Below are 19,375 nucleotides of genomic sequence, written 5' to 3' on the forward strand. Positions count from 1 at the left end.
ACTCATGGTTACTGATCTGATAGACTTGCATTCAGCAATAACCTAGCTGCACAAGGACAGGAGAAATCTCACCTGGATAGATTGGTGCTTGCCTATCTTCTGGGGATATCAGAGACTGGGCCTCTTTTCTAGAGGTGTCAGCACTAAAATATAGAGCTAACACTCTCAAACAAGTGCACAAGGGACTGTTCACATCCCATTTCTCTGTTCTTTCACGACTGATTAGACATACTGGCAATCAAACCCTAAAGCTAACAAACCCTAAACCTAACTCTAACCTCAACCACGTAATCAATAGCTGGCGCATTGATATTTGAATTGTTCTTTCAAATGATTAACAGCTGATATGATGAGCCTGGTGTTCTCACATGATTTAGATGTTATCAGTTCTTTTCATTTACCTCCAGGTGAAATTAGCTGGTGTCTTTGGCGTGCCTTAAGTTTTTGAAAATGTCTGCTACTCGGACTGCGTTTTATGTTCTGTGCAAGTTTTGCCTCGAGTGGTACCACAAGCTTCAGCCCAACTAATCCTAAACTCGTGTATGAAAACGGACTCTGTTAACAGCCTCATAATTAAAATGTACCCGCATGTGAATTTAAAGGCACGTTTGATTCTCCGTGGTCTGTTAATGTCCCATTCCTGTATAATCAGGATAAGTGGTTAACGGATTGCTGTGCACCATGCACTGTACCACATGCAACGATCCGATGTATAGCTAATGGACATGAATCTCATGATTAAGGACCTCAGTCATGAACATTCACACGCACGCGCGCTCACATAAATACACACACATACACGCATAGACACAGATATGAATCTGCATGACTATAAATAATAACTATCAGCCACCAATATTTTGGTACGCCCCTTACTCCGCATTCTCTTGCTCTTCCCTCCCCGTTTACGTATGTCGCCCCGCCTCCGAGAGGCTGCCCTAGCCGGAGCCGGAGGAGCACTTCTCACGAGTCACTGCTCCTTTCCCAAAGATCGGACGGAGGGAAGCCGACGGGGGTTGTTGTTATTCGCTGTCGCCGACGCTGCCCAGCTCCGCCGGTGTAACCGCTGCAGACATGGCCTCTGACGGCATGGATGAACGATCCCCTCTGTTGTCAGCACCAAACTCCGGGAATGTCACACCCACAGCACCGCCGTACCTGCAGGACACCAGTCCAAGAGGTACAAGTAAAACGGCCTTATGACAGACGCTCCGTGCTGATTCATTTGGGCGTATCTTCTTGTGCAATGTTGTGTATAGCGCGTCAGATAGAGCGGGCAAGGGCATCTGCAGCGGATCAGTGATTCGGGTTGAGAAAGATGGAGCTTTAGACAGTAAAAGCAGTAGAATTAGGCCCTCAGTCTTTCACAGTATTGGCAAATTGTACCATTGCAACAAATATATTTGCATAACATAGTCGCTATTTTGCTCATTTTTCTGAGCAAAATAAAAGTGCGGCTGTTGATAGCATGCTTGTTAGCCATCCACTACAAATAACGGTGTGGCAATCGAGATAACCAGTGGATGTCTAATTTCTGGAGGCACGATTCTATTGTGCTACGGTTGCCTAGCCTCTGAAATCTCCTCGGGTGGGGTGTTTTGGCTTGGGTTACAGCGATCGGAAAGACAACATTACTTTGCTCTGTGTGAATGGTATATTTCCCTAAAATGATGCTGTTATTTTCATATGGAATGGTTTCTTAAATGTCCGTTATAATAACTAATAAATTGAATACATGCAGATGGGACACATACTGAGTGTTGCCTTAGTATTTGAAACATTTGCTAGTTTAATGTTTTTCTACAAGATATATTTAATTATTTAGTGCCCAATGCATTATGGTGATGCCCGTGAATCGTTGTATTTGGCAAGAATGTGAAGTCTGACAGAGTAGATAAATTTTTTGAAGCCACATACACACTGTACTAATGAGTGTGTTTTACCCCACCATTACTGGCTGTTATCTCAATCAGTGTCATTCTAAGTAAACAAGCACTTTTAAGGAAGGGAAGGGAAGCAATACAGCCATCTAGAGCAAACCATAGACTATGTCAGTATTTTAGATTTGGCAGTTTATTGGATACAATCTTGTGTGTTATGTGTACAAAATGCCACTCCATTCAGGGTATAAAGTTTGTGTGTATAACATAATGTGTTCTTTTCTGTCATGATCAGCCAAGCACAGGACTGTTTATCTATTAACCAATGCATTTAGCAAGTGAGGTAGAAGGCAAGCTGTTTCTATATTTGTATATAAATATGGGAATGTATTTAGTACATACTTACCATATTTCAAAGCGCATTTAAATTGCATAACAGTTATTACCCAACCCAACACTAGTCCAACTAAATATGTACATGTTAGAATCAAGGAGTGCTAACAGATATCAGCAGACCGACCTAGTGAGGGATGACTCAAAACCAGTTTCAGGGATGTTGCAGTTGTTACAGCACATGGCGTTCTCCAGAAACGAGGGCCTATCCATATCAAGAATCTGCCCTCCCAGCCAAATAAAAATTCATAGGAGTACCTACTCTGTCAATGTTATTGCGCTGTGCAGTGATGTAGATGCATCGCATTAAATAAGGCAGCAGAACAGGAGAAGGCCACCATTGCTGGGCCAGTCCCGTGCAGAGCCAGAGGCTTGGAGTCACCAAGAGTTCGCAGTATAAACGGCATGCCATAGTCAGCACTGACAGATCTACACGTCGGGTGGCCAGATTGAATCTCCACACAGGAGTAGCGGTGAAGAACAGAAACCGAAAGCAATCTCTCTCCCGCTGTAAAGAACTGCAAATGGTATAGAACTGGACAGGCCCTGCTGGAAGATGAAAACAGATACCCCTGACCCTTAAACCTTAACCCTTAAAAGAGTTGTTCTCTGAAAAGGCATCAAGATTTGGCCTCCTTATTAATGTGCATTAGCGTTTTATTTGAAATTAAAATGGATTTGAACCTTTCTGTCCAAAGTTAAAAAGCCTATTATTACATCCAAGCAAAGTGTTCAGTTGTAATAATGAGGTATATGGACCTTACAGATATGACTGAGGCACACTTCAAATGTTCAACAAAAATGCTTCACCTGAGTTTACCTTCCCAGAGAACACAAGAAAAATTACTTGGTGGGAAGAATGCTGAATGTCAAGCTCAAGGTCATCCACATGACTTGCAGAGGTAGAGCTAAGTGAACCATACCTGATGGACACAAACGGGAAAATTTTGTAATGGCAAGGCTGATCTCTGCTGGGAATAAAAAGCGTAACATTTTGTAGTTGTGAGGTAACCCCCTGAAATATTCACTTTTGTATTCCCTGTCATGCAGGTCTCCTTTCAACAAAACCAGGCATTCTAATCTGTGGAAATGAGCAGATTTATTGAACATGTAAGGCCCTAAGGCATTTTGCAGGCTTCTTTTGCCAATGGTGTGAATCCAGCCACAAACTGACAAATGTCACCTTTGATGACTGGTATTCCAGTGTTGTGGACATGTCTGTTGAATACAAATCCATCCTCATTTTACTTTTACAGCAGAGAATGGTCTAGTAGTGACCTTACAACTTTGTAACACTTTTTAGAGAGTGCATTTTCTCACAGTAGACAGGAGGTGAGGCACCTTAGTGGCGTATGTTGAACATCTCTTAGGCGTAGATTATTCAGCCTCAGATCATTGTTAGTTCCTTTTCCTAAAGAAGATCTCATTACGAGTCTGTGTATGTCTATGTGTGAAAAGGATTAGCTGTGGCTGCAGTTTGAAACTGCTGAGCTGGGCCTCCAGTCTTCTCTGAACTCGGAGTACAATTCCGAGATGTGTGGCTATTGCACTGTGGAGAGTGCCATGAAACCTTAAACCTTCCCTGGCAGTCCTGTGGAGCCAGGCCACGGGAGGCCTAAGAATAAACTGGCCCATCGCCCTTATTTGTCGAGGGTTTGTTTCCGAGTAGAGTCCTGCGGGATATCCCAGCTCAACGCAGGAAAGGTCCCATAAACACGACGGGTGCATTTCCTGGACTTACTCAGATCGTTTTTAGTAGGTATATGGACAATTACTGTTCTGTGCTTTACCCTTTTGAGCTCACATTCAACAAGAGAGCCTTTGGCATCCTTCTGTAAGCCATTTGTGAACAGCTTTAACCAGGTCACCGTCAGACTGAGAGAGACCCAATGACCTAACACTGAAAGGGGGCAATCAAAGAAGTGGAGAGCAACCACATGTAAGCCACAAACAAACATTTATCACAGTTAGCGTGCGCTAATGTAGTAAGTGGACAACCACAATGCTGCTCAAGAGAAATGCAAAAGAGTAAAGAAAAAGAAGTGCAAAAGAAATGCAAAAGAGTAAAGTAAAGAAGAAAATTGCTGTGTCTGCACATGAATGCAGTGTTATTTAAGCAGTGCTCATAAGGCAAAATACATCAGTGTCTGTATAGAAACAGCCATTGTGTGCTTTCTTGTGCAGCTATGGCCATGTCTTTGTTCTGTTTATTTCTAAGTAGTATTATGACACCTGTGAGAGGGCAAACTAACTAACTGTTAGTTATGACTGTGGAAAAACAGCGTGACAAACTCAACAGAAATGAATGGAGTTGCATTTAATTCTGAAACCTTCAATTTCCTAAATTCTACTTCCCAAGAGAAGTTAAGAGTATTAAATAGATGTAATGAATACGTATTTCCATGCCTGTCTGTTTCAGTTGTGTTTAGAATGTTTTCATGATTTAACCAGCTACAAAGGTATTTGACTATTCACTTGCTAGCTAGTGCTGTGCAGTATGTTAACAGTCAATGGTGACATTGTGGCCAAATGTTTCTTTATTGCAAACACTGGACTTAATAAATTAATAATCAATAATAATAAATAATCAATAAATCCTGTAATAGCAGTACAATATCACAAGAAAATATGTACAAAATTTACCTAGTTTTCCCTGTTTACTGTAAAACACATGAAAAGACATAGTTAATTATAGCCAATCTTTATTATAGGCTGAGGCACAGTAGCCTCTGCCTCTTTATTCAGACTTGACTGTTCCTATCTACTCAAGCAAGTTCATCACCTCCACGATCTGAGAAAGCCAGGCTCTGGACTGACTGCTGTGGTATACACACTTCATACAGTAAAAGTTAGCCTTCCTCACAGTGATGCATTCAAAGTGCTAGATGGTTTAGTATTGGTTTTGAGATGAGACAAGATTATGTGAATGGCGAGCAAATTGCCCTCCTGTCTTAGCCGATCGAAACATGACATCCATCACTTGCTGGTAACTATCATTTTTAATCATTGTGTGCTGAATACAATAGAATTCTTGTCTGGAGTTCTTTTCCAGAAGAAGACAAAACATGGATTTCCAAGTGCTAGAATGAGTAAATTGCTTAAACATAGACATTTATTTATACATCGCTGGTTTTCAAGCAGCCAAACACCAGAGATGCTGAGGCACCAGTGACATATTCTAAGCATATATAAATGGCTGTAAACTGGGATTCCAGAGGATTACAGGAAATGAAATTCTACAACATAATAGATGGCTATAGGAAGTGTTCTGTTTAACAGTGCCTCATCTGTCTGATTTTCTGATCTTTATTCATTAATGATTAATGATTTCTGTCATCTCATTCCTTCCAAGATTGCTGTTTGTTATGAAAAACTGAATCACTTTCTGAAAGTGAAAATGTTTGACTATGGGTTTATATTAGAGTACTCAACCTATTAACTTTGTCCCTAACTATCCTGAAAGTGTGGTGAGCTGTGTCCATGCAGACAGCTTGAAGAATTCTCACAAAATGTTGGTGGTACAGTTGAAGGCTATTTGTTAATAATCTGATTTAAGATTGTGTCAAACTGTCATGTTTTTATTTAGAAACTCCAGAAATATGTATCCTAGAATATCTGTTAAAGGTGTGAGATTTTTGTATTCAATGGCAGGAATAATGACTGCTGACCTGTACACGGCATCTTCGTTAATTCTGTGGTCTATTTGGAAAGCATTTCAAAGAGCTGTATCTGAACGTGAATTGGGAGATTTGCACATAGTGCTGGTGTCATGATATCGCGAGATTCATGAGTTGCATCATCATTTAGCAAAGTCACACGATCAAGTTAAAGACAATTTGGGATTTTGAATTCGGGCTTTGTTGGCTAATAAAAAGATTTAGGCTAATGCAGGAAAATACTTTCAAAAATTTTACCATCGATGGTAATATTACTGTGTCTGCTGCAGAAATGGAACAGTTCCCTCAATTGCCAATCTGTGAACAATCAGCCCTCTGTACCGCAGATCTCTCTAGGTTAATACCGAGAGCTCTGTGCATACATAGACAGTTTCTCAACCCAGACAATAAGCCCATGATTTGAATTCTTAAACCCACAAAAAGCAAAAAGCTGTGCGATTTGGCATGGGATTATTTAGGGATTCTGAGATGCTGTACCTGGGCGAGACGTACCATTTAGGTTCTATGCAGACTGTATAGGCACTGGAAGGATATATGGGATGCTTTTGTTCCATAGCCCAGATTCACGTGTTATCTACTTGAATACTGTCATTCTCCAAGCAGGAAACAGAATGTTCCAGAAGGGTGTCATTGTGTTGACTTAGGAACCCTAAGAGCGACAGCCCCTATATCTGTTTACTGCGACAGCTGCAATCTCACAGTGGAGCTGGCAAAGGGACCATAATGCACACCCATAGGTTTTCACAGGTGCAAGGCCCCAGATTTGAAAATTGTGAATGAAAGTATGCACACACACACACACACTGTTGTAACGCTCCCAACTGTACTCTGTACTAACTTTTTCAGCCACCCAAATCTAAACTATATGATAGAAAGGCTTTCTTGCATTTTTTTTCTATCCCTATGAAATTGTTGCCATGAATCATTCTCTTCTCTCAGAGGGCATTCAAACATCCAAGCTTGGAGGAGTGACTCCTCAGAGTACTGTGTGGGAATGAATCATTTATCTATATCAATAATGAGCAATGATTTAATGTCTAGGGACCACCTCATGATTTACTTTGAGTTCTCAGGCCCTTAACAACTGGAAATGATTATAAATTTACCAATTTCACCATCACAAGTCCAATTATTATACATAAATTGCATAATCCATTATATTAACATGTACACAAATGTCTATAGCCTATCCCTTATGTGCTGGTGGAAGACAGGATACAGGGCGTGGAAAGCCAATCGGTTGAATTATTTTTCTCCTGTAATCACTGTCCTGCATCATCTAAGATCCAAGCATGACCTAATAAGTCAGCACTTTTGTGAAGCAGATTGACATAGATGTTAGGGAACCCCTGGGCTGAGCAGTGGGTTTGTACTTCTGATAAAAGTACTTAGCCTTAGCAAGGTGTCTGCTGACTTAGCAAATAAGACAAAGTGGAGGAGGAAGTCCAGTATTGGTAGTTTGTATTAATGAAATGTGTTCACTTACTGTGCTTGCACAGAAAATCGGTCTCTCACTCCGGAGGATTATTGTCAGTGAGCTCCATATCCCAGTCGGCTGGGCTCCTAATGGCTGAACAACAGTATCAAGTGAAGCTGCCTCCAGCCGTTAAGCCTGTGGTGCAAAGCGCCTCTCCCCTTTCAGTGTCTTCTGAGTGGTGTAAGGGAAACCACAAGGCATTGCACATTTCAACCCCAGTGTACCAAGAGAGTCAGATGCCAGACTGGTATGGCGGATATGAAGTACATGTAAATGGAACTCTGTGGTGTGTGGCGTGTACCACCTTCATGGTAAAATTGCTACCGGTGATACTGCCCACTCATGAGTCCCAACATATGTTTTAGTGTAATATACACTATTGTAAGTCATGTACTTTATATGCTGTACTGTTTGATGTTAGTTAATGTGGCATAGGTTTAAATTTGTGCTCCGAGTCCTTTTTGCTGTGAGTGCTTTTTACTTGTGTTTATCTGTATGGCATGTGTCCTTACCAAGTCCGATTTCCATACGGTATGTTTTCCATATTATCGACTCACACAGCTACTGAAGGTGCTGAAGCCATTCAGCAGAAGTGCCTTTTTCAAGGCTACAATGGCACTGCCCCATCTGAGAATTACATCTGCAACCTCATGCTCTTCTTACCGCTACAACAAATGAGAAAGTTATGCAAAAAACTTTTTTTTTTTTTTTTTTTTTGTAAAACATGCTATGGTATAAAAAGATTTCTGGCATAGTCTCCTTCCCTTTCCTACAAAACCACTGATAAGCAACAGTATTCCAACAAGAGATTAGGTCCTCTTCTCTCACTGGGTTATGAGGCATCACTCGCCATCATGGTCATTCACCCATCATGACCCCTATTATCGGTTTTCAATCCTGGAACAGGTCTTGTCAGGCTGGCTCCCAGACTCCTACACCAGTGCGGTCAAAGGCCACATTCAGGTTGATCCCACAGATAGCTTTGTCTTTGAGTTCCAAATTTACCTTTTTTTTTATTACACATACTGTTAATTTTAGCAATAAAAAGTGCTCATTGAGTAATTGTTGCTATTGTGAATTTGTTACTCATAGAGCATTACAGGTAGATCGAATCTTAGCCTAAGTAAGAATTTGTATGTTTGGCCATGGTTTCTTGAGTATCCATTGTAAATGGTAAATCTAACTGAAAAAGTATGAACTAAAATGTATTTGATCACTCGATGCACCCCTGAAAACATTATACATAGTGTAATAAACAAAAACAGTGATGCATGGTGGGGTATGGAGTCCTGTTTTTTTGAGATGGAGTCTCTGCATGGGACGTTGCTCGGCATTTAATGATACAGCATCACGCTCACATTTTCCCCCATCAGCAGCATATGAGAGGTGCCCTGACAGCTGAGGTTTCTGTCTACAGCATTGTGCGCTAATAGGTGCAGGAATTGACTTATATCTGGCATTGCCCTTCTCACATGAAGGGATGCAGTTTAAATTGATGGGAAGATATTACACCAGGATCCACACCATCAGACAGAGCGAGAGAAAGGACATTATTGGAAGAGTCTATAAGCCATCCTGTGGTGCGGTGTATTTTCCGTGACATTGCATGGTCCAGGGTTAGCGTGTTACGGCACAGGTTTACGGTTCCGACTGTAACCCCAAATGCACAGCAGGGACCTGTGTTCCTTCATTTCCTTCATTTCACACAGGGCAACATGCAGTATTATTAGTGGTTTTGGCTCTCGAGAGAAAAGAGTCTGAACCCTCAAAATGCATCATAAGCTGCTTTCTGGAAAATAAAAAGATTGTGTATAGTACCTTTTGATGTATTTATTGTTAGAATATGCAACTGCTTTAAAGTGCTCAGGAAAGTAAATAATTGTTTGAGAGTAAACCCCAGGAAGTGTCTAACAAGAAGTTCCAAATGTGCAGCAAGTTGGTGGCTCTTACTTTGCTGATTTATAAGTTTATAAGATTTATAATTGGCCCGTGCATTGCAGATGCAGAGAAAGACACTGCATGTGTATTAAGCCAGTTCTCCTGAATTACTGCAGTCTAAAATGGTTTAGCTTTATGGAGCAGGTAAGAGGTAAAAGCACATGAAGGTACCATTGATGCACATGCAGGATATTGTATCTAAATATTTTGCGTGATATTGTGATGTTCTAGATATTGTGGGTGGTGCTCTGACCCGTGTCTGTGTCCCCCCCTGCAGCTGAGCTCCCTCCCCCGTATACTGCCATCGCCAGCCCGGACGCTGGGGGAGTGCCAGTCATAAACTGCCGGGTGTGCCAGTCTCTGATCAACCTGGATGGCAAGCTCCACCAGCACGTGGTGAAGTGCACCGTGTGTAACGAGGCCACGGTGAGCCCGCTGCTGCTCCGTCGCCCCCATGTCCCATTCCCATTCCTGTCCCTGTTCCTGACAACGCCGCCCGCTCCTCTTCAAAGACAAACGTCGCTTAAGTTGCCCTCCAAATGGCTCTTTTTGCAGTCCATGTGCTGCCAGTTGCTGACTCACCTGAACCAGTCAGACAACGTTGCTCTCCTCTAGCAAAAACGCTTCAGCTGGTTCAGATCAGTGAGCCATTGGCAGTCCCTGATTGGTCCATCCATTTTGCTGTTTGTTCAGCCTCACTTTCTCATCACCGCCTGTCAACCCCATGTCCTTGGTATGGACTAACAAAAGCTGCTAGGGGTTGAGCTGGAGGCTTTCCCAGGGGGGGAAATTTTCAGTTGCTTTCTGAATAGTAAACATGTAGGTAATGTGTTAGATTTTCAGCAGCTAGTTAAAGAAAATAAGTACTGATTAAATGTGTGTAAGTGTCTTTTGGTCACTCTGGTAAGGTTTGTGCTGCTGCACAGGCGCTCTGCCAGGCTGTCCTCTCCTTCTCGGTTCATTATCTTCACTGTCCTTATTAGTTTTAATTAGTTCAGGTCTTGGTTGTCGTAATACTTGGGTCTGAGTGTGTGGCGTCAGAGCTCCGTTGCAGTTTTAGTCCTCCGCAGTCCTGTCCAGCGTTCCAGCATAGCTAGGGGATTTGCAGCCCACCAGCACACCCCTCCACCCCGGCCCAACTGGAAACGGGAGTAAACAACTCATCCAGCTGGAGCGATTGATTTCGGCGAGTGCCATATGGCCGGAATCGGCATCTGCCTCCACCCACAGCGGTGTGTGTGCGTGGTGTTCCGTGGAGGATAGGTGGCGTAATTGGACCAGGGCTTTAAGGGACCCCCTGCCACCACACACCCCGTCGTCTGTTTCAGTTGACACCATCAGAAGGAAATGCAGTTTCTGTTAGTCATTGCCATTTTATGGGCCACAGACACCGCAGCACCCTGCTCTGGATCGGTGCCTAACCGAAACCTAATTGGCCAAGCTGTTAGCAGAGCAGTGCCGGGAAGTGGAGAGGCAGCATGACGGTGCGTTATTGTGATAATCGGAATGTCCTTAATCGTGCTGAAAAAGGGGAAAGGAACACAAAGTCCTGGGCAGTATTGATAATTTAAGGATAATTTCCCACCCCTCGACAGCTCCCCACCTGCCAAGCTACAGGCCAGAAAGGACGGTCTGGCGTCCGCTCATCAAGAGATGCCTTTTTTGGCTTTTAAAATGAGCCTCAGAGCTTTGCGTTCAGCCCAACTCTTCCACAGCCTGCGTCTCTGAGAGGCAGCTAGATATCTACAGAACAGCATAGCAAAATTGAATTAGACGCCAGTCATAAACCACTCAATCACTTCACTGCTCACCCACTGAAGATGTTGTAGACCTATTCACCCATTTTTTATGTCTGCATAAATTGTATATATAGCCTGTGTAAAATTAGCATGCGTGATTGTTTGCCTAAGAATGAGTTATGTTTTTGTTAAGGAAGCGATTATATCCTTCCGTACATATTTTTTCTGCTTTATTTGGGTAAACACCAAAACGAATCCATCACATAAAGTGACAACAGCTTCCTTCCAAATCGACTGCGTGTGACACCTTTGTGACATTTATTCATTGTGAAGTGTCAATCTGCATGAGGAATCCGAGTGTCTCTTGCATTCGCCTGATGTATTTTTCCATTCTCATGCGAAAGAAATGCCTCCTACCTTTGGTATTCAGTTGAATGGTCACATTCAATTGTAGGACTGAGCGAGGGAAACAATGACTCATTATTTTACAATCACTCTACAGTCTGCAGTTCTTTCTCTGTATATAGAGCATGTTTCCCAGCAGTCAAACCCATTTAAAGGGGATCAAATATTCAGTCAATCAGAGCGGGCCTGACCCCAGTAGTGGTGCACTTGTTACAGCGGATACTTCCTGCTGTCTAGACTCAAATGGCTGGGGCGTTTGATGTGAGTTTGTGCCCATGACCACATTACAATCACGTTAATCAATACAGCAGCACCACCAATTATTTTCTCTCTCTCCTGAGTCAAGGCACAAAATAATGTTTCAAGCCAAGCAGCCAATCCAGGGTAACGTGTGAAAGGTGGAAATACCTGGTAGAGCTGGTAAGGAGATCTTAGGCCTGCAGCCTGCAAATTCATGAGGCTTCTCTTAACGAGGGGTATTAATAAGGTGGTGTTCTTTCCTCTCCCAGCCTATCAAGAACCCGCCAACTGGGAAGAAGTATGTGAGATGTCCGTGTAACTGCCTTCTAATCTGCAAAGACACATCGCGGAGGATAGGATGTCCAAGGCCCAACTGGTAAGTTTCAATAAGCAGAGCTGTAGCATCTTCCCTTTTCAACATAGACACTGCACGTTGTACACGTTGATGGTAAGTTTGTACTTTAAGATCCACTGTCATGTGGCTATGACATGTGACTGCTTGAAGTTTTGAGGGCAGTGTTCGGGACTCTTAAGCGCTGGTAAATTTGTGCTTGTAGGAAGAGTGGAAGGACATTACACATGATTAGAGCACTGCAAAAGAGCATGTGAGCTTTGAATTACTAATAATATTGTGATTGGGCTCATTAAGTGGTGCATTAATGCCTACCTAACATACAGAGAAAAAGCTTAATGAGTCTGTTGGAATTCTTATCCATCATGACTATGCCCACAAAATCTGTTCATTTCATAACGATTAAAGTGCGATTTTTTTTTCTTTTTTTGCCTTTTTCACCCCTGGAACCACCAATGGTATTAAACTCATTAAACTTATTAGACTCATTAAACTTGTAAAACTCGTCTGACCGTCTGTACTGAAGCATGTGGAATGCAATCCTTTGAGCCAGCAGCTATTTTACACGCTACAAGCCCCACAATGCACCACTGGACAGTAAACACCGAACAGAGGACAGGTTCAACCCCCAGTGATGTCATCTGAGGAATTCAAAGGCGCCTGACGAGTTGCCAGCAGATGCTGCTGAGCATTGTGAAGGCGGGAATGCAGGTCATTGTCATTGTCAGCTAATGGCACAACCCAGACTCAAACCTGTGATGACTAGGGCTGTAGCCTGAGCTTGGAATTGGTACCTTAACCAACTGAACCACTGAGGAGGCCTTACGTGACCTTTTTTAGGTATATCATGTTACATAATGTAAAGAGGTACGTGTTTAGCAAATTATCTGACATCTTGGGCATATTCATATTAAGCCATGGCATGCCAGTGGGGCATGTCTGTGTTGGTGGACAATAGTTGCTTCAAGTTTCAGTCATCACCATGACAGCCTTCATTCAAGTCTCACTAAATGGAAAAAAGGAAAAAAAAAAAAAGGGATTTCAAGTGGCAAGTTCTCGTTATGACATCATCACACCCTTCTGTTCCCTCCTGTAGCAGACGCATCATCAACCTGAGCCCAGTGATGGTCATTCCTGAGGAGCAGCCCACGCAGCCTGCCCTGCCCATCCAGCCCGAGGGCATGCGTGTGGTGTGTGGGCACTGCGGGAACACATTCCTCGTATGTACCCCACTGATGCAAATCTGTGCACTACACCAGCCAAACACATACTAAAGGCTCATTCACAGATGTTCTATACATGTACCAGATATTCAGCTCCCTCTGCTGTTGGTGAAGCTGTAAGTGTTCTGATTGGCTGGCTCATTATGAACATTCTTGGAGGGCCGTGGTCTAAAACAGAACATCGATGGGTAGCATAGCAACACAGGCACTCGAGCCTACTGTTACCAAACCTCCTAACTTATAGAGTAAGGAGGAGGGAAGAAACACAGGAGCCAATTATCTGGTGATAGTATGGAATATCTGTGGCTCACTGAATCCTTGGAGTCTGTACACTGTGCACGTGTCCATGTGTGACATTGTGTGTCCGTGTGCGTGTGTGTGTGTGTGTGTGCATGTAGTGCTAGGTTTTCGGCGATAATATGCAGTAGAGTAGTAGTATAGTAATATAGTGGTAGAAGTAACATTCGCACTTACTGTCTACCCGTTATACCTCTGGCGTCTAGGGCAGCGACGATGCCTCACCATCCCAGACTGTTTCTGGCCTGCCTCTCGAAGGAGCCTCATCCATTTTCCAGGTCCATAAGCTTGGCTCCCTCTGCCCTGCGCTATGTTGTTTCTCGGGTGGTGGTATTAACACAGTATAACAGCGTAACTCCCTCCGAACCTGAAACGAGCACTACTCGTAACAAAGTAACAATTCTGTTAGCTGAGATTCAAAAAAAAAAAAAACAACAGAATATCAGCACTACGAAAAGTCGGCCTTTAAACGCTCTGTCACGCCCTCTCTCCAAATATTGAGAGCTTTTGAAATCTCTCGGTGGAAGAAGAACAGGGGGAGACATAGCTGCTACGGGTCATTTGTCTTTGATCTTTTCCCTGGTTGACCCTCAGGAAAGGTCGTTACCCTCCCCCCTCCCAAAACAAGTGCATGTTTCCAGACTTCAGACTGCTTTGTTCCTCTGTGGGACTCGGCGGGAAGTCTGCGATGAAAAGCGGGTATCATCGAGCTCCAGACCTCCACGGTGTGGAAGCTTCCCTCTCGATTCTTTGGGCTTGCTCTCCCGAATCACTCTCACCTGGAGAGGGAAGCGAGTCGACCGTGTATTAGACCCGGTTTCAGTGCGTCCCGTGAAACGGGACATGCGTGTCGCTCCTGTGTTCTCTGCCTTGATGTCTATTTGTTTGTGTTCACAGTGGATGGAGCTCCGGTTTAACACGCTGGCTAAGTGCCCACACTGCAAAAAAATGTAAGTGCCTTAAATTTCAAGGTTGTTATTTTTTTAATTGTACAGTGAAGTGCACATACATCAAAATTTCATGTCTATGAATGACTTCAGTCATACCGCATATAGGTCATTTCCTCAGCTGATTTATGCGAACTGAAGTTCATTTGAGGTCCCTGGAGATTCGAGTAACCCACACTCACGTTAGCGTCTGTGCTTCCCCTCCTCTTTCAGACTGCAGTCGCTAATGTCAGCATGTGACTAGCATTATGACCAGGGGTTCAGCTCGAGTTTGAATGGATAATCCTGTAGCTAGCAAACAATGAGGCTAGCCAGTGCGGACTAGCCAGGGGAGCGGGGCGACTTGACAGAGGCGTCAGTGACGCAAGCAGTGCCTGACGTAGGACTGCCCACAGGTGTCCGGTCTGCCAGAGTGCAACCAGTGAAATGAATGCTTCTGCGCTGCTGGAGACGAGGAAGTGAATGACTCTCTGATGTAATAGAGGCATATTGCTCCTGAACAGACTCTGTGAGCTTTGAAGCAGCAGTGAAACCCACTGTTGTCCCCCCTTTGAACGCCTTTTGAACATTTTACATTTGAACATTCCTTTCACAGAACAAGGTTGAGGCTGCAGCTTTAACTCCATGGGTGTGGGTTTGGAGTCAAACATGTAGCTGAGTGCGTTGGAAACCTGGTAGTGTTCAGATCTCTTTTTTCCAACAGTGTATGAGGATATGTTTATGCTAACATAAAAATCGCTTTGTTGTTTTTTTTTAATTGTTTTCATAATCAGCTGTTACAGCATCTTTACTGATCGAGGCCATTGATCGGATTGGTTTAGAGGGTGATTTATATATTATCTGATGATGTGGAAGTGATTTGAGGCTCAGACTGTATGTTGAGCTTCTTAGAGTGGGAAAAAAACGCCATTTAGGCAGATATGAAAAAGGTCCATAAGTGGGAAGGAGGGAGATTAGGTCGAACTCAGTGCGAGCCAGCCGATTTGTCACAATTCCGCAAGAATGTTGGCCAATCTAGTCACATGGGAGACGTGAGGAGTTGCCGGGAGCCCTAATGAGACTCCACTCGGAGCCGCGCTGGTCATGTGATCTGCTGCCAGTGCCTTTGTCTGACAGAAATAATCAAGCAATGGAAGTGTCCGCTTATCTGGCTAAGGTTCCTCTCTAAATAGCCATATACTTGCTGCTGTTCTAATGTCTCTGTTGCTAGACTCACTGTGACATGCACTGTTGGGTTTTAATTAAATTCTTCTTTGTTTTTTTGTTTCTTGTTACTACCTTTACTCTGGCACTCATTGCACTGTTTTGAAGTTGGATCTTGTTAGTTGCCCTATACCCTGTAGTTGTATAAATTAGCTAGTACTGCATCCTCAAAGAGACTTTCCTCTCAGCTGACAGCTACTGTCTCATTGTGGTACTACACTTGTACTTGTGGTACCACCTGTCCCCGTACTGTCACTATACTTACTGTATGCACTTTTGTACGTTGCTTTGGATAAAAGCGTCTGCAAAATAAATAAATGTAAATGTAAATCCTACTGAGCTTGGTTGCCTCTCCTCCTGAATGACCAAGCACACTCAACATCTGACCAGCCTGCAATGAACCCCCAATGGAATTTGCAGTGGTCATGAGTGGTTGTGAATGACAGTATTTTTTTTCTCTAAAGCTCTCCAGGGCATGGGCAGCAGTGTGGAACTGTAGATTAGGCAATGCGCCTGCTCTGTGGAGTGTGTGTGTGCTAATGGGACTTGTGATAGAAAGGGGAAGAAGATAATTATAATAACAACAGTAATGATGATAATGTGTTGCATTTAAATAGTGCCTTTCAAGAATCTCTGGCACTTCACAGTGAATGGGTGGTGACTCACCTGAGCTACCACCAATGTGTAGCACCCACGTGGGTGATGCACAGCGGCCATTTTACGGCAAAACACTCACCACATATATGCTGTAGTGAAAAGGGAAGGGATTATTTAGCTAATTAAACTGAGAGATTATTACATGGCACAATGAGAAGAACCTGATTCGTAATTCATAATTTGCTCAGGACACTAGGGGACCTCCTACTCCTCATGATAAAGTGCCACAGGACCTTTTGATGACCACAGTGAGTCAGGATCTCATTGTAATGTTCCTCCAAAAGGCAGACAAAAGTGGGAACGCAGATTGTTGCCATAGCTGTTCTTCTGATTAGCAAATACTCAAACACAAAAGTTGTCTTTTGAGAACATTCTCGCACAAGTCACAGAGGGAAATTGACTGCAGACCTCAAACAATAATCCTTTTTAATATTCAGACTGCATATTCAAACTCTTTGAAATCCAGTTCAGTGAATAAAGACCAATCTCATTTCAAATTGTTTCAGCTGTCATAATTAGACATTCAGAAATAACATCATGATGAGTATTGACTTGTCTTTTCCAGGAATACAAATTATTATTGATGGTTTTTATTTTTTATTCATGTAGCAAACACCCTTCTCCAGGCAGACTTGCAGGGTTATATGAGGCTTGCCAGGCAAACTGATAAAATAGAATCAATAAAGTCTAGCCAAATGTAAGCTCAGAACTGCTGCCAGAGCTGTCCAGTTATCTACATTATCTTTGCCCACCAGTGTCGTTACAATAATCGTTTCAGACATGCAAGGTTACTAGTTTTGGGAGAACCTTCCATAGTTAGCTTCCATTTAGCTGTTTTTCCCCTTTGAGCTGGTACTTAAAGTGAACCATACACTAACATTCAAAGGTTTGCAAGATCTAGGTCTGATGAAGTACCAACACAATGTTGCTTTGAGCCTGCCTGTAAAATACTTCAGAGATCTTGTGTATCCATCTATCCCTGCAGCAATATAACGTTGGCATTTGTCTGGGAGGAGTGAATAGCAAGCTGAGCATTTGCTGCATTTTGAGTGTGTTAATTGCAATCTTCATCTGTGTAGTTGCCTATTCAAACATGCTCTCCCTCTTTTCTATCTGTAGCAAATAGGTTGATACTCAATTATGAGAATAATCCCAGGTTTTTAGCATATTCATTGCGTTTTCATGCTTGGCTGTTCAGAATGAATTTGGGCACCACATTTTGGAGCAGTCCCCCAGCATCCAACAGAGTAGTGCTTTATTAGATTAGTTTGGACGTGACGTGACCTGACCTGCCCCGTGTCTGCTTTTCTCCCCCCCCCCTCAGATCCTCCGTGGGCAGCGCTCTTCCACGAAGGCGCTGCTGTGCCTACATCACTGTGGGAATGATCTGCATTTTCATTGGTGTCGGGCTGACTGTGAGTGCATGCCCAGCCCCCACTCCCCTGGCGTGATTGGTCACATGGCCTTTATTTTAGAGAAGCCATTACACATTAAGCATATATACTGCAATAAAATTGTCTTTTATGATTTTCATTGATGTTTATTATTATTAATACATGAAAATGAAAAAAATGAACAAATAAATAACATTTAAACAACATTTGTAAGTCACTCAGGATAAGACTGTCTGCCAGATGACAAAAATATATGTGTTGTCTTTTGGCTGATTGGTGTAAGGTTTGAAGCAGTGCATTGTTGGTGTAGTTAAATGCTAAGCAAAGGGGGACCTGTTGTACCTTTGCTGCATGAAGGAAGCCCAAACTTATTTGTTCTTCTCCTCCCCCCTTTCTCTCTCAGGTTGGCACCCAGGACTTCGCCAGCCGCTACCACGCCACCTACGTGTCCTGGGCCTTCGCCTACCTCCTGGGCCTCATCTGTCTGGTGCGGGCATGTTACTGGGGAGCCATTAAAGTGAGTTATCCAGAAAACAGCTTTGCGTAGACCTCCTGTCCCCACCCCGTCCAATAAAGAGCCCTTTTGCTTTTCCGTTTTACTCGCATTCGGCCAGTTTGCGGTCGGCCGTACCCAAGGGGGTCCTCTAGAACCCAGATCCAGCCCAGGTATTGGGGGGGGTCGCCCTCAGAGCTCGCAGTTGGTCACCTACGTATGTGGCTGTTGGATTTATTTCATTTGGGATGATGTTGTTTTCTGTCCAAATGGACTCTTGATTTACACAGTGAAAAGGCACTGGTGTTACAATGAAGGTGCTCAAGTCTTAATAAGTGCGATGTATCTGAATGTGGGCTGGATTTGGGCTCTCCAGGACCAATGCTGGCCAAGGCTGGTTGGAAATTGTACACGTTTTAAGTACTGAGTTTGTTACCAACTAGACCAAATGAGGTAATATTTTAAGAAAAATTGCCCAGTGCACTACAATTTTATGCAATTCTGTTGTGTCGCTGCTAGATTACCCAGCCATAAAAAGCTGAGACGTCATATGTCATGTGTCAGAACCGGCCTGTATACACAATTATTTATGCTTTTTTTGTTTTTAATATACTGAACAAATTGACTCTGTCAAATCTTTGTTAAATCCATTTGTGCCATTTTCAACAAAGTTGCCGTACAGATGTGTGTTAGGAGTAGCCTTTCAGAAAAAGAGCTCACACTTGCTCTAGTGTTTTTTCAGTCTTTGTTACGCTGCACCACCAATCAGTTTAATCTTTTTTTTGTTGTCTTTAATCTTTTATGTCTCCAACTCATTTGTGTACTGTAGTGCTGTACATTCAAACAGCCTTCTCATTAGCCAAATGAAAGTGAAATTGTAAAGCAGACACTAGTAGTCACACGTGCATGAGTTTCCTTTTCAAGCTGGTGTTTTATCCTGTCGGTGTCGGAGAAAAGTACCTGGCGGACATTTTTGCCGCCTCACCCTCTTGCTCTCTGTCACGGCTTGTATGTAATTCCCTCCTGCTCACAGTGCTTTCCCTGGACTGATGAAAAGATG

The 19,375-nt window shown here is 43.1% G+C and overlaps 1 protein-coding gene across 2 annotated transcripts; it reads left to right on the forward strand.

Annotated features, from left to right (window-relative positions):
- Positions 1-939: 939 nt before the first annotated feature.
- pip4p2 (phosphatidylinositol-4,5-bisphosphate 4-phosphatase 2) lies at positions 940-18,508 on the forward strand. 2 transcript variants are annotated; one of them, XM_036515667.1, is made up of 8 exons: positions 940-1,180; positions 9,643-9,791; positions 12,019-12,125; positions 13,198-13,321; positions 13,828-13,899; positions 14,519-14,571; positions 17,753-17,843; positions 18,226-18,508. In XM_036515667.1, exons 1-8 carry the CDS (start codon positions 1,075-1,077, stop codon positions 18,367-18,369), a joined length of 846 nt encoding a protein of 281 aa, XP_036371560.1. In that variant the 5' UTR covers positions 940-1,074; the 3' UTR covers positions 18,370-18,508. The 2 variants fall into 2 exon arrangements, with proteins under 2 accessions (XP_036371560.1, XP_036371561.1); XM_036515668.1 differs by lacking the exon at positions 13,828-13,899 and having other exon boundaries at positions 18,226-18,505.
- Positions 18,509-19,375: the final 867 nt, after the last annotated feature.

Source organism: Megalops cyprinoides, chromosome 21 (genome assembly GCF_013368585.1).
Source record: "Megalops cyprinoides isolate fMegCyp1 chromosome 21, fMegCyp1.pri, whole genome shotgun sequence".
NCBI classification, from domain to species: Eukaryota; Metazoa; Chordata; class Actinopteri; order Elopiformes; family Megalopidae; genus Megalops; species Megalops cyprinoides.